The sequence below is a fragment of the Hirundo rustica genome, chromosome 7 (assembly GCF_015227805.2).
Source record: "Hirundo rustica isolate bHirRus1 chromosome 7, bHirRus1.pri.v3, whole genome shotgun sequence".
NCBI classification, from domain to species: domain Eukaryota; kingdom Metazoa; phylum Chordata; class Aves; order Passeriformes; family Hirundinidae; genus Hirundo; species Hirundo rustica.
The window spans coordinates 16,051,823-16,067,550 of NC_053456.1; the positions used below are offsets into that span (position 1 = coordinate 16,051,823).

General features: G+C 41.5%; 1 protein-coding gene across 1 annotated transcript in view; it reads left to right on the plus strand.

Annotated features, from left to right (window-relative positions):
- Positions 1–15,728, plus strand: part of LOC120754924 (unconventional myosin-X-like) — an 80,756-nt gene that overhangs the window by 51,566 nt on the left and 13,462 nt on the right. The window contains exons 24-32 of the mRNA XM_040069208.1: positions 3,851–3,890; positions 5,369–6,160; positions 8,193–8,316; positions 8,800–9,043; positions 9,859–9,954; positions 11,577–11,670; positions 12,312–12,367; positions 14,002–14,144; positions 15,462–15,656. Of these exons, the coding sequence (XP_039925142.1) occupies positions 3,851–3,890; positions 5,369–6,160; positions 8,193–8,316; positions 8,800–9,043; positions 9,859–9,954; positions 11,577–11,670; positions 12,312–12,367; positions 14,002–14,144; positions 15,462–15,656 (1,784 nt within the window). The remainder of the gene's footprint in view (positions 1–3,850; positions 3,891–5,368; positions 6,161–8,192; positions 8,317–8,799; positions 9,044–9,858; positions 9,955–11,576; positions 11,671–12,311; positions 12,368–14,001; positions 14,145–15,461; positions 15,657–15,728) is intronic.

Sequence of the window (15,728 nt, forward strand, 5' to 3'; positions counted from 1 at the left end):
AGACAATTTAATGGGGACCGTTATAGAATGAGTTCTCCCCCTTTGTTTTAACCGATCCGTTTCCACCGATAAGGAATGAATACAAGTAGCTGTAAGTGAAAAAATAAGTTTACTAACAAGTGAAACTGCAACAGGCAAAAAACAGCAGTAAATAATCACTATATACAAAATTGCTAAATCTCACAAGCTCCCTGAGAACAAATTGAAACCCTGAATGGTGGAAATACCCCTTTCCAAGGTGGCACCTGCCACAGGCAGTGGTGCATATGGTGCCAAAGGGAAAATGACATCAGACCCTCAGGATGGAGGCCTTTGCAGGTGACTGCGCCGTGGGGAGACAAAGGGGAAGGATGGCAGGAAACTCCCATGGCAATGAAAGAGCTTACCCAGCAGTTCTCGTGGCAAATGAGAAGTGCTGCTGTGTGTGGGGTCAGTGCTGCCGCTTGGCTGCACCTGCTGGACTCTGCTGTGTTTATTATTATATAAATTTCAACGTAGAATTGTGTGATACTTCATTTTTCCGAAGTAGTTTTTCTGGGCTTTTGTTACCTGCGTTCCCAAAGGGGATCTCATCAGACTGTGTGCCAGGCATCAGAAAATTCTAAGGTTAGAAGCACTCACCTTGAATCCTGTGTGCAGTTTTGGGCACCAGAATATAGAAAAAACATTAAGCTTATAGTGTGTCCAAAGGAGAGCAATGAGGATGGTGAATGTCTGGTGGGGAAGCCATATGAGGAGTGGCTGAGGTCACTTGATCTGTTCAGCCTGGAGAAGAGGGGACTGAGGGAAGACCTCACTGTGGTCTTGGACGTCCTCACGGAGGAAGAGGAGGGGTAGCCTCTGATCTCTTCACTCTCGTGCTAAGTGACAAGACTCGAGGAAATGGCCAGAAGCTGAGTTAGGGAAGGCTTAGGTTTGATACCAGGAAAAGGTTCTTCACCCAGAGGATTGTCAGCACTGGAATAGGCTCCCCAAAGAAGTGGAGCCTGGCAGAGTTCAGGAAGCACTGGAGAATACTTTTGGTCACATGGTGTGACTCTTGGGGTTCCCTGCACGGGGCTGGGAGTTGGACTCCATGATCCTGATGGGTCCCTTCCAATTCAGCATTTGATTCTATAATAAAACTAAGGACTTGTCTAGTTTGTTGGCTAAGAGTATTTTTGCCCTTTAGTTCCCAGACCATGAGATGTCTCATGGCAGAGAAGTGTTTCTAGGAATCAGGAAAACTCATTTTCATTTTCTGATCAGTGTTAAATGACATCTGAGTGAGTAGTCAGGACGGTACTGGCAGACCAACTTGGCTAACTTCTGAACATCCATTTGACCTAAAAAATGAGGTGGAAGTCCATAGAAATTGCAAATCAGCTAATCTACTGAGAACAAGCAAAAAACCCCAACACAAGTGTAGACAAAATCAGAACGACCTAGGTGCAGTTTGAGCTGTAATGAACTAGAAGTTGGCATGTAGTTACTGTGCATGCACTGTTAGTAGAGGGGAGACATGGAACAATTTGGTCTAACATTCAACAGGAAGAAAAATAATAATGTTGAGAAAAACGAGGTAGTTGATGCTATTTTTATCTTCCCCAAAAGCTTAACTGTTAGACATTAAATATGATTAGGAAGGATGTATGAGAATTCAGAACATGTAGTGGAAATATAAGGTTAGAAAATGCTCAGATAAATCAAATTACAAATTATAAAGAAGGTATTGGGATTTGGTGTAAATTATGTTTGGGTACTTCAAGAACTAGCTAAAGCAATTTAAAACAGTAGCTGTTCTCTTTCTTCTCCTTTGTGGATAGTAATTTTTTCATAGAAATGGAAAATACCAAACTATAATGACCCCCTTTTAAAATGGGAAGAGTAAGGGAATTGTGGACTAGTCAGCCTGGCCTCAGTTTCAGGAAGATACTGAAACAAATGATCACACAGTTGTAAATGCTTGATAAAGGAGTCAAGCCAATATGGATTTCTGAAGAACAAACAGCATTAGAGTTACCTTTTTCCTTTGGTGGTATCTTACGGCATGTCTTGTGGACAGGGAAAAGCTGTGGAGGACTGGTAACTTGACTTTGGGTAGGTAAAGGGTAGGTAAGGGCTTTGATTTGTTAAAACAATACTCTAAGATGCTAAAAGACATTTGCTTTGTAAAAAAGTATGTGAAGCAAGACTAGGATTTGTAGTTTTACTGCAATAAATTAATAAACAATAGTAGCTTTTTGTTAAATAGAACTCTTGAATGGGATTCTTCCATGATCTGTGCTGGCTATGGGACTTATGCAGTGTTTTAATAAGAATTTGGATGAGGAAATATGAATATCGTTATTAAATTTGCAGATAAAACCATCTCCTGGGGGGCTGTAGGCATATAGTTTAGGATTACAGTTCAGATAATTTCGGCAGGTTAAGGATCTGAAAAACGGTAACTTCTGGTATAGACATATGCAAATTTACAGTCAGGAGTAATCAAATGCACAGGGAGTGGAGGAGGAATGCTTACTTCAACAGCAGGAGCAAGGTCTGGAGGCTAAGTTGAGTATGTCACCAGTGTCCTGCTGTGTGAGAGGAGAAAGCAAATGCTCTCTATAAACAATTGTTTCTGTAAGATGGGGTGATGCTTCAGTGCCCTTCAGTTGCAGTACTGTCCCTAGTTTTGGGTATCACATTTCAGGAAGAGTGTAGATCAGTTGATGATGACGAGAACACAGGAAGACATACTAAAGGTTTAAAAACTGTGAGGAACAGTTGCAGGAATTGGTATGTAGATTATAGGTGATAGTCCTAATTTTTTTTTTTAATGGTTGTGCTTTTGAGCCCTCTTATAATTTAAGGCAGTGGTTTAACTCATGGTGATTGCTAGGGGTCTTTCAGTAGAGTTGGAACCATCTGGATCTCACTTATGTCAGCTTTCATTTACAAATATTTCCTGGATTTTTTTTGGAGAGAGTGAGCACAAAAATGAGAGCTTTAAGGACTTTGTGACTTGCAGCCGCAGTTTAGAATTTGACTGAGAAAATCTGCAAGGCCTGGGAAATAAATATTGTTGCCCTCCTGTTCTCCCTGGGGTTGAATTATAGATTTGAAAGTCACCACTGGCAGTGGTAGCTTTCTTCCATCCAGCAGCATCCTATTCCTGCTCCCTAAGCACGACTCGGGCATTTGTCTGTCTGCTGGTTCAGTTGCTTGTAGCATACTTGCTCTGGAGAAACTGGCCACAGTGATAGCTTTGCTTGGGAGTGTAACCTTTCTGATCTGGGTAGAGCTGCAGCACTGTGGGATAGTATTTTTCCTCTGCTCATGTTTACTAACAAACTCTGACTCTTACAGTCTTCACAAATAAACTGGATTTTGCATGCCACTGAGAAGTTATGTGAGTTGGGGATTTAATACAGTAAAAGCAAAACAAAACACAAATTCTGTGCTGATGCTGCAATAATTTTGTTTTTAAAAAATGAACACAGTTTCCTGATACCTGTCAATTACACATGTACAGCTGCATTATTCACAGATTTATAGTACTTCAGAAGATTATGTTTACATTTATCATGAGTCTGATTTGTCTTTCTGTCACTGTTTGCAATGTCCTTCCTGGTGTGTTCCAACTAATCCAATTTCCTAATTGATCTGAAAGTTAAGTGCATGGGGAAAATCTGTTATATCCACAAAGGTCATGCCAACCACAGAGAATTGGATTTTTACTAAATTGCAAAAGCTTTTAAATCAGTCTTACAGCAAGTACCTCATTTTAACCTTATCCATGGAGGGATGATGTGTTCATGTAATTCTAAAAACCTCACGCAGGAGAACTAGGTCTGTTTCTGAGTGTTACGTCTTTTTTTTTTGACAGAGAAAAGGAGCAACTGAATGCACTACTGCAGGTGGCCCAGGTAAGTTTCACTTGTTCTTTTCACACATTTTCTTGTGAATGTCTGTGAAGAGTCCTTCATTGCCTCCACTTTGCCTGGATACCAATACTGTTGTGGTGGCAACACTATTTAAAAAATGGACTTTGTTCACTCAAAGCCTGCAGGTGTTTGGCTTTGGCAGAGGTGCATAGAGGTAACAAGGTAGGGCTTTTTTCATGGCTCTTGTATGAGCTTGCATTGGTTCTACTTGAAAATTTCCATATTGAACATGCAGTATCCTATTTTTATCTCTCCTGCTTGAACTTGTTAGATAACCTTGTGATGTGCTGCACTGTGACACAGTCTGTTCTGCTGGATTGTTGCCTGTAACAGCCGAAGTAAGAGTGCAGCCAACTGCTGCCATGGCTAAAATAAATCCCTTGTAACTGATCTAATTGTTGGTACTTGACATACCAAAGAGCAGACCACCTACCCCGAGGTGTGTGAAAATGGCTGTGTATCTCATTGGTTTTTTTCCCATACCACTTGTTCCCCAGTTTCAGACCATCTTTGTTCAGGAGAGGTTAGAAGCATAGACTTGCATTCATCCACAAGTAAGAGTCAAGTAGAGAACAAGCAACAAGATAACTAAAGAAAACAAGGATTAAGGCTTAAATGGGCCAATATATTGACTGCATTTTCATAAGTACTATCAAGAAGTACATGAAATCCTATTGCAATTTATTTTTACTTTTTCTCACGTGTGTATCTGTTCTCTCATGTGTATGTGTTAACATCCTCTGTGAAAGGGTAGGGAGGCTTTATCCCAAACATCAGTGAAAGTTACTAGTATCTTCCAAGGATCACGTATTTGCTAGAAATTTCCTTTTACTTCAGTGTGGAGAATAGAGTAAGACAGTCTTCAGCAGTCAGCCATCAGCTGTCTAATGATGCTAAAGAATCCCAGGAAATTCTGGGTTGAGTTTTGTTGGGTTGTGGTTGGAGTGGATACAGTCCTGCTTCATGCAAGTATCCCTTCCGCAGATTCTGATGGTCATATCTTCATTTCAGGAAACAAGGAAATTTCCAGACCTCTTAATGAATTTCTGGGAAATCCTCAGCTCTTAAGTAGTCTATGCATATATGTTTTCATATATAGTTGCTTCCTCCTGTATGTGTCTGAGTTCAAAAAGAGAGAATGGACCTTCAGGCTGCTTTTATCAGAGTTGCAGTGTACAGTGACCAACAGATAGAGAGGCTTTTCTGAAAATTGACTGAACCCAATGAGATTCTTTGTATGATTCATAATGGAGGTAGATTGCTGGGAAAAAGGAGGTACCTGAAGATCCAGTAGTTCTGCCTTTAGGTTTTACACCATGAATGATTGCAGGATGCTTGGAGTCATCTTTCTGCAGATGGTAAGTACAAGGCAAGCACAGGAGACAGAAAAAGTGAAAGGTCCAGGCAAGGTCACAGACAGGTTGAAGAAAGTGCTTTAACACTATTCTAAATTCTTTAAGGTGGAAACAGTAAATACTGAGGAGGTGGATAATCCCCTGAAAGAAGAAGAGAGACGTCAAATGGAGGAGATCTTAAGACTGGAGAAGGAGATTGAAAAGTTGCAGCAACAGAAAGAGGATCACATGTCTGTCATCTCTGAAGACACCAGGAATGAAATCTATCGGCAGCGAGAAGAAGAGATACAGAGGTTGGAAAAAGAGGCATCCAGGGTTGCCCAGGAATTCTTGGAGCTGCTGGATTTTGGCAATCTGGATGAGAGTGTGCAGAACTTAGAGCGCTCACTTTCTAGTGAGGGGACACTGAACATTGACTGCAGCCTGGTGGCACCACTGGCTGAAGAGGAGGTGGATGAGGGTTTTCATGCTGATGATGAAGGGCGGCCAACTTCCAGTTTGGTGGTCTCAAATCAGTATGGCACAAGAAACAGTGGTAACTACTCAAAGGAAGTTGCAAACACAAGCCTTTTGCGTCTCAAGAGGGAAGTGGGAGATGTTGCCCATGCTCCAGGACTTTCTCTGGAAAGAACTACTAGCCCCAAGGAGGAGAGAGCCCTCTCTGACCCAGCAGAAAGTGTTTACAGCACTGTGTCTGATACACAGAGGAGTAACAGTGGAGAGGCAGGAGAGCCCATTTACACCTCCCCCCAAGATGTGGAGTCTGACTATGACCATGAGGAGTTTGATGGCTATGGAGATGCAGGTAATGCCTCAGCTGAGCCTCTGAATGATGAGGAGGGTCTGAGACACTCCCATGGTACCAGCCTGGACTCCAACCGTGGCAGCCTGGACTCGGTGAGAATCTCTCCCTTCACCTTTCTGGACATTAGTGTGACTTTGCTGATGTTTATAACATCTTTGCCTTATTACTGTATGCCTGCTGACTTTGGGTATAGTTCCTAATGTATAACTCTCTTATATCAATAATCAGCTTGAAAAAAAGGAAAGAGTCATAGACAGGCTGAAGGCCAGAGGGCTTGTGCTTGTCTGGTGTCTGCTGGCACACAAGCTAGTACATGTGTACCTATTTTAGATTGTTTCCATTGCCATATGTTAGTATAACACCCTTTAGGAGGAAGGAAAGCAAACAACTGGTATTTTGTAGGTGTATGATCTGCCTTAAGAGAGATTTCACAGGGGGCCTAAGGTTCCAGTGTGCAATGACAAGAAGAAATGGGAAAGGCTGGGGTTTGATTTATCTCCATCACTAAACTTTTTTTCTTGGTCTGTTCAGTCAAGGGTTTATTTTCAGCTGCTGTGTACAAGTTAAGCTATTCTAAAGCTGGAAGAAATTACTGTGCTAATTGGGCTGGGTCCCAATGCACGCAGCCAGGATCACTGACCCTTTTCATTCCTGCTACAGGGACAATGACAGGGTGGTTAAAGCTGGGCTACTGGCCTAGTACTACAGTATCTCAGCTTAGATCCAACAGTGGATCTGGACATCCTGGCTCTCAGGCCAGCTGCTTAATACTGCAATGATAAACCCTCTTACAGGACAGGATGTCAAAACCCACATGAGATTGTGAGGAGGTCAGGTGTGAAGCCAATGACAGCCACAGAAATACTTCCAATAAATGATATCCCTAAGGGTTATCTTGAAATATCTTTTAGAAAACTATGGTTTTTTTTTTTTTTTTTTTTTTTTTTTTTTTTAGGAACTCAGTTTACTTCCTTCAGTACGTTTTTCTGATGCCAGATTGTGACCTTTCTTAAAAAAGTTGCATGATTATCTTGTTTGCATTTCCCTAATGTCAGCTGCCAGCCATCAGAATTTTTTATGTGATCTGCTTGAGTAAAGGTGCCTTCTCTGTGGGCAGGTACTCACAGATCACTGTCAGGTAATCTTCAAATCATGAATCACTCTGTCACAGCTTAGGTTGGTTTCTACCATTCTTCTTAAAATGCTAATAGAAGTGGAGGGGTTTATTGGCTCATCAGTGAGTAAGGCTAATGAAAAAGCCAGTTGATACTTTGTCATAGTGTGAGCAACAGGACGCAATAACTGCGGCTGAGTCAAGATCCCATCGGTAGCTGCTGTTCCAAGACTACCTGGTTTTTGAAACTTAATGGCAAGGGAGAGGATGAAAGAGTGGAGCAGGGATGAGACGCAAGAGGGTCACTGAGAGAAGATGGGAAAATTAAAAAGAGCAACGTGGGTTTGAGGAAGGAAAAGGTCTAAGGAACTGCCTTCATTAGTATTAAATTAATAAAGCAAATAGAATGGAATTATATTTAAGGTTAAGGAAATGATTTTGTATGTGAAGTACTTTCTTATGGCTGAGGACCTTTATCTAGTTGGAGAACAGAGATGAGTAAATTCAGTACTATTGTTTCAGTAATTTAGATTGATGTTTTTAGGGTTCAGTTATCCTGGACTACGCTTTTTCCCTAATCAACCCAAAGCAGGGGTTAAATCACTGTTCTGTCTTGTCTGGCATTGTGGCCTTTCTGCCAGAAAAATCTGAAAACTCCAGAATGAAAAATTCTCCTAATTCCATCAAATTAGATTTTGCAAGGTGGGCTCTGCCTTGAAACAGGAAGTTTTGTTACTGCAGGGAACTGGAGCTTTCCAGCCATGTCCACTGCTCTCCTTTCAGGTATGAAAATTCTGTGTTCTTGCTTTAGGCATTAATGGATAAGCTGTCATGCCTCTACTTTTACTGTAGTGCTTTTTCTGCAAAGAGACTATGTGTAGTTTTGCACCTTCTGATCATGTGACTTCTCTAACCCTGTTAATTGCTCCAGTCCTCCTGCGACCAGGAGAACCCAAGTAGACTATATCTCTTCTTTTTCTTTTTTTTTTTTTTTAATTTATTTTCTTTAGTTTCTGGAGAGTGAAGAAGAAGTGGATGTTTACATTGATACAGATGAAGAGTTTTGTAATGGACGAGTCACTATCTTCAATGGCTCAGGGCCCCCCTATTTTCACAGTTACCTTTACATGAAGGGTAAGTGGATTTTGCCAAAACTGTGGATAGATGGGATCCAGGAAACCTGCTTTACTTTTCTGTTTGTCCAGAATCATCATCTTTATTTGCTTTCAGTTCCCAGTTTATTCTCCTTTTTTATTTTCTTCTTTTATTTAAAACAATAAGTAAAGAGATAGGAGCTGACTGTCAGGGATATCTTTGCCACTGGGACTTAATTGTGCCTACTTGGTATGGGCTTAAACAATTCATTCTCAGCTAAAACTGAAGTCAGAACAAAAATACTTGAGTAGTGCATATATTTCTAGATTTTGCTTTTGTTTCACTAGTTTTGTTTTGTTTTTTTCTATGTTGAAAATTAGGCACAGCTTTGTTTCTCTCCTTCAGTTCCTTTGTTTGATGTAGGAACTGAAGTGGCAACTATTCCTGCCCAGGAGCAGGGTCAGGATGGAAGCATGGCCCCTCTTGCACGCCTGCTGAAATTTTGCTCCCTCGCTTTTGCAGGAGGTCTCATGAACCCGTGGCGGCGGCGCTGGTGTGTCCTGAAGAACGAGGCCTTCATGTGGTTCCGCACCAAGCAGGAGGCCCTGAAGTCAGGCTGGCTCTACAAAAAAGGCGGAGGAATGTCAACGCTTTCGCGCCGCAATTGGAAGCGCCGCTGGTTTGTGCTTCGAGAATCTAAGCTGATGTACTTCGAGAATGACAGCGAGGAAAAGCTGAAGGGGACTATTGATATCAGAAGGGCAAAGTGAGTGCAAAAATAAATCCCTTTGATCCCTAGTATTCAGACTGTAAATCAATCATGAAGGGCCCAGTGCTGCTGTTTGTTGGCCTGTGTATCTTCTGTGGTGCTTGGAGAATCAGAAACGAAGGAAAAGACAATTACGGCATCTAGTTTTACTCTGGAGGGAGTCTGCAATTACTTCATAGTTATTTTCCCAGTCTTGCATTTCATAATCCAGCAGAAGCTCTTTCCAAGCCGTGGATGGAGCCAGACCAGGAGGGGCTAATTAAGTACATACCCCATGCATTCTCTCCTACCCAGACTCCATCTGTTTTCTGGCTTCTCCAGGCATTTCACAGAGGTATTATGAAGCTCACAGCGGGATTTGAGTTTGGCAGCATGTACTGTGCCTTTTCCTGAGTCCCAAATGCTCTTTCTGCTGCCATAGTCAATTCCTCAGCTCCCGCTGTAGGAAAGGACAGACTGGTCACCTGTTAGCATTATACAGACTGTAAAGTGCCAAAAAGAGTGGCACACCCAACTTTGTAAACAGATCTCTGTATCAGCCTCCCTGTTGTCCCTTCTTCCATTTAGTCTGCTGCTGTCTTGAAAATCCATGCAATGCCTTAAGCTTTGGTTTTTAAGTCTACAGATCTTCTTAAATGTCTTGATGTGCATTGGTGGAATTTTTCTGTCAGAGTTTCAGGCCATGTGAGCCAGTGATTTCCTTTCTGTGGGGTGAACAGTAGGTTCACCTAGAATCACCAAGAGTCGACAAGGTGGAATTCAGGCCTGTGAAAGGTTTTTAGCTTTGGCTCTCGTGCTTTCTTGTATTGCAGAGAGATTGTTGATATTCATGAAAAGGAGAATGCCTTGGACATTGTGACAGAAGACCGAGTTTACCACATTGTTGCAGAGTCACCTGAAGATGCCAGGTACAATAGGGAGTTTTGTTAGGTTTGTTCATTCAGTTCTGGTCTGACCCAGCTACTCATGTAAGAGTCTGAGAAAACATAGTCAATTCCCTTTTGCTGGGGAAAAGGGGGGATTTGTTCCAGAGTGTCATTTCATGCTTCCTAGGATGCATCACACCTACTTTGGGGACTTGATGTTACAGCTACCAAGGTTGTGGTTCAGTCTGCCAGTCACAGGACTGCCAGCTTCTCATGTGGCTGTGAGCATGCTGAATTCAGGGTTACTTCAGCAGACAGACAAACCTTAATATAAACTGGAACATCTAATAGCTGATTTATTTATTTAATGGAATCTTGGATCAAACAAAAAGTCTATTCATTTTGTCTGTAAATGATTGCGAGAGCAGCTGGGTTTTATCCAGGAGACAGAAAAAAGGCTGCAGCTTATCAGAGTCTGTAGTGTCATCTGATAAAATCTTCTCAGTGCAAAGCAAACAAGTGACTCATGTCCTTCCTTCTTGGCATCCTGGCCAGACAGTGGGAATCAGTTGTTTAAGGGCAGGTTGGACAACCTATCCTGGCTATGCAAAGCCAAGTTAAGAGTCACTGTCCTTGGCCACTCATGTCTTACCACTTTACCAAGGCTTCTGCTCTCTCAGCCCTGACAGTGTAACTGTTTCTCTGATCTACTGATTCTGTGAAGTTATTTAGGGTATATTATTTTTTTGGTGTACAGAGAGAAAGGGGGGAAGTGTTTGGATACAACTGAACATAAATAGACTGATGAATGGCCACATAGACAAGAAGCGAGCAAATTTAGGGAGCAGTAGTGGAAGGAGCAGTGACTTCTTAACCCAGAACTTCCACAACTGCAGTAGGTATGCCCTAAGATAACAGAATTATTAGGACAAGCATAAACCAAATGTGGCCTCTATCTATGCCCTATCAGTCTCTGTTCTGAGGGAGAAGAAAGCACCAACACTTGCAGTAGCAAAGGGCAGATTAGCAGATGTTGAAGGGTATCCACTTTGAGAATCCTTCATGAAGTATGGATGTCTGCTGATCTCGCTGGAAGCTGGAGATAAGAATCTGCTTTTCCTGCAGCAGCGATTACCCTCCAGATATGTCTGTAAGAGAAGCCCTTTCACAGACAAAAAACTTCACCCCAGATTCACTTATAAACAAACCCATGATTAAGTGCCATCCATATGACTTTCAAGTTCAGCAGATCAGAGAGAGACTAATCAAGAAGTCTCCCGGGCATCTCTAGGACTCTAGTCCAGGAAGATTCCAAACTAACCCTGTATTTACAAGTGCTGTATGCTCTTCTCAGTCTGCTGACATGGGCTACCTGTAAAGCCACTGCCTGCTTAGAATTCCCTGAATAACAAGTGGAAAACTGGATTTTGCAGGAGCAGCTGTCAGTGGGTTGAAGAACATGCACAGAATTTTCATGGATAAATAAGGAGGAAGGAAGACATTGGAATCTGGTATGATCAGCCCAAGAGATATTTTGTGACATAGTATTCAGGAAATTGTGAATGAAGAAATTTTCCCAGTGGCATCTTTCCAGGTTCCTTGATCGTGTTCTCGAGCCAGTTTCACTACTGAAAGTTTAACTCTGAATCTGTTTTGATTGGCAGCGGTTGGTTTAATGTCCTGAGCCGAGTACACAGCGCTACAGCACAGCAGCTGAGGGAAATGCAGGACGAACAGGCCAATCCAAAGAATGCTGTGGTGAGTTACTGTGCAACCAGCCTGTGGGCATGCTTGGAGCCCTCTGTGTTTAACTATTTGTGCAAGTTTTTCCAGCACATGCAGTGCTGTATTTCTTAAGCAGTGTAAGAAAGTTGGACATTCATAATTATAGAGAAACAGCAAAGCTGGTAGCAAAAAGGGTAAGCAGTAGGGAACATGGTGCTTGTTGTGGGTTGCTCAGCTTGATCACAGACAGCTCTTTGCAGTTGGAGGAGAGGAGGGAGGCTGCCTCATGCAGATAAAATGTCTTTGGATGGGACGAGTTTAGGTCACAGCTATTCCAGACAGAAGATAGCAGTTGGGAAGAGCAGTGTATTTATGTATTTTGCCAGTACAGAGATAATAGCTAAGGTTATTTCAGATCTTCATAATACCCTCTGGAAACTTGTAACTGTTCTTCCTCGAGTCCTGTGGAACCCCTTGCACATCCTTGAGTCCTGTGGAACCCCTTGCACATCTTACCTTGTTTAGGGAGGAAAGATGACTCACTTGTGCCTTTCTCGTGTGTACATTTCTACTCGAGCTATTGGAATTCAGAGGGTTGGTTTCAATTCCAATCCTATCCACAGAGGAGAACACCTGTAATCTCAAATGCAATCTGTGTCTTCTTCACTCTACAGGGAACCCTGGATGTTGGGCTTATTGACTCTGTCTGTGCCTCAGACAATCCTGATAGGTAGGTACAGCAATCTGACCATCTCTTAAATCAGAAACTCCATACAATATTTTTGTGGGTAGGTCCAGGTTTCCTTTGTGGTTTGTATTTGTTTAAACTCATACATATTTTTCTTGAAATAGATAAACATAGGTGAAATCTTTAGCCTGTTTCAAGCAATATCACTTTATAGGCATGAAGTCCATATATGTATTGTCTTTGAGTCAAAGTTTCTCCTGCAGCGCTTAAAAGTGAAAACAGCATAATCTCAATGCCAAAAAATAATATTTTTATCCATTACCAGCACTGAAAAAATATGTCCAGCAAAAGCAGCACTTCCATTTTTTCAACAAAGTAATTTTGAGTTAGTATTGTACATTTAGAGGAAAGAAACAGCATTGTGGAAAAATAATGGATGAATTTAGAAATCTGTATTATTCTTGACATCTTTTCAATGCAACAGAACTCAGACCTTTAGTTAATTAGTTTCAGAGAAGAGATGATGGGATATTTCATATCACTTTATGTTAACATTTAATTATTTCCCACATATTAACAAGTTCGGCCAGGGCAAAGATACCACAGTGCTGAAGTAAAATGTTAGCTATTAAGTTATTTATCTCTGTGGTCTGGGGATACATCTCTGGGCTCTGACACAGGTTGCTAGGACTTTGTTTTTTGTAGTTCAGAAAATGCATTTCAGAAGTGAACTAAGATTTCATTGATGAAGACATTTTAGGCAGTTCTCAGCCTGTACTCCTCGTAATTAATCTGTGTACCAGTGAAAACTAGGAACAAATAGTAAACTGAACAGTCAAAATTTGTTTATGTATTTGCTGAGGTATGCTTTTCTGGAATATCAGTGTTTGAAGCAATGTTACACAAATTCTGAGGAGAATGCTTATTCTCAACCAACATTTTTATGCAGCTTATTTTTATCTTCCATAGGTTTATGCATTTTTCTAACAGAATTTGATTGCACCTTTTGCTTCATACTTATATTCTACTTTTCAATTTCTCTGTTTTCTCACAGAAATCTGGAATTGCTTTCAAAGTTCTATGAGTCTATTTTCTTGGAACTGGTCATACTTTTATTTTTCCATTTTCCTGTAAAGCATCAATTTTGTACAGATTTGTGAATATTCTTTTGGTAAGATACAGTTGCAAGAGAAGGACAAAGTCATCCAGGAGCAACACAACAGTTTTTACTCTGTTTTATCAGGATCAGCTCATCCTTTCTAAATCTCAGACGTGTTTTAGCTGATCCTACTGAGACCTGTGTTTGCATCACTGGTTTTAATAAGCATGAGGAGAATGGCTGTACCAGCTCAGCCCAGTGGTACGAGCATGGCTCACTCTAATCGGTGAAAGTCCTTTGCTAATGAACCAAGGACATTTTTGCAGCTTCTTATTAGCTAATTAATATTTTCTAGTCTTTGGAAGCAGCTTTTGAAAGATACTTAATTTCATTTAGCTGGTCTCTGCCTTCATCAGTTGACAGAGCAACTGAACAAGAGATGATCTTAACTATTCACTCCTCTGTAGTTTGTATTCAGGAAGTCTTTCTGTTTATGGGAAGGTAAAAAACATGACTTTGGGTGTGCTGTGTTACTTGCATGGTTATGACTAATTTTAATGCTTTTGTTTTCTGGCAGACCGAATTCTTTTGTGATCATCACAGCCAATCGCGTGATTCACTGCAACAGCGACACTCCTGAGGAAATGCACCATTGGATCTCCCTGCTGCAGAAACCCAAAGGCGAATCCAAGGTCGATGGCCAGGAATTCCTTGTGAGAGGTGAAAGGAAATACATGCAATTATGTGAAACTCATCTTCTGCCTGTAATCTGACAGGGAGATTTGACTGTTGCTAACTCAGTCTAGGGTTTAGCTGCTCCCCAAAAACTGTCATTCTCTGCCCCCTCTACCTTACTGCCTGCTGCTTGCCATGTCACGTGTGTGCTAACCCTGGATCTTACCTAATTCCCTGCCAGGTAGAAAAGGAAAAATAAGTGCTTCATATGTTTAATTTTCTGATGATAGTTCTAGCCTATTTAAACGTGTCCGGCAAATGCCGCCCGGGAATAGGGAGGAGCATGGCGGCTGATGAGGAGCAGCTGCCTTAGATGGACTAAAACATGACACTGGGGCTTTTGTTGGCAGCTCAGTTCCTTCTGACACCTGTCATGTAGAGAGGGAGGGAGATAGATCTTTGTGGGATTGCTGCTGTCCTCAGATAAACTAACTAACCTGATTATGGTAGACATAGTGAGGTGAGAAGACTTCTCTGAGGTTGAGCAAAAGATTTAAACTACATCTTTACTCAGAGCTTAGTTGAAGATGGTGGAGCATGAGTAGGGATCACATATATGTGTTGCAAAATATTCATCCATTTGTCTTAAATATTTTTAAATTTTATCTATATTTTGAACTTATCACATTGTCTTAATGTATGAAGACACTCCTGATCCAGTCTGTGGAGAGCAAGTATATGAGCAAATTGCCTAGCATCTTCCAGAAATGGAGGAATAAAGGTCCTGTAGTGGTCATGGCAAGGCAGAAAGACATCAAGAAAAGAGTCACCAAAATGGGGCAAAAGCCTTCAACCCTAATCTTAAAAATTTCAAGACTGAATGATGAAAAGAGACTATAAGACAACAGTTTGAGTACCTTAACTTCAAAATGCTTAATTGCAAGGCAACAGTTCCTTTCATCTGATATTGTTCATTAGTCAAAGAGAAAAAGGAATGATCCTTTGCAGAGTATGCTTTGCTCTTCATAATAAAATGTCTCTGTGACGGCAGAGTAGCCGCAAAGGTGTATATTCAGGAAGGTTTATCTCTGTCTTTTCTTTGTATGAAGCCTCTTGGTTCGTCCCACATTTTTTTGAACATTTTGCCTTGTGGGTGGACATTGCTTTTTACACCTCTGAGTAGAAAATTATCTTTTTGACAGTTTTAGTAATGCAGGCTGTAATTTTTTCCTGTTGAATTACTGAATCTCCTTAATGTTTTTTTTCCTTTGTTTTGCAACAAATCTAAAATGACAGTGGAATTATTTCCTAACCATGGGAGCCAGAGATGCGCGTAATGACATGTTCGTGTTTCTGTGCTAGGCTGGCTTCATAAGGAGGTTCAGAGCAGCAACAAGATGTCCTCTCTGAAGATGAAGAAGCGCTGGTTTGTTCTGACAAACACTGCCCTCGACTACTACAAGTCATCCGAGCGCACGGCTGCCAAGCTCGGGACGCTCGTGCTCAACAGCCTCTGCTCCGTAGTGCAGCCCGACGAGAGGGTCTTCAAAGACACAGGTAAGAGGGAGAAAGTGGTAAAGAGCAGACTCCAGGTGTGCAGTTCCTGAAGAGGGGATGGTGCAGGACTGT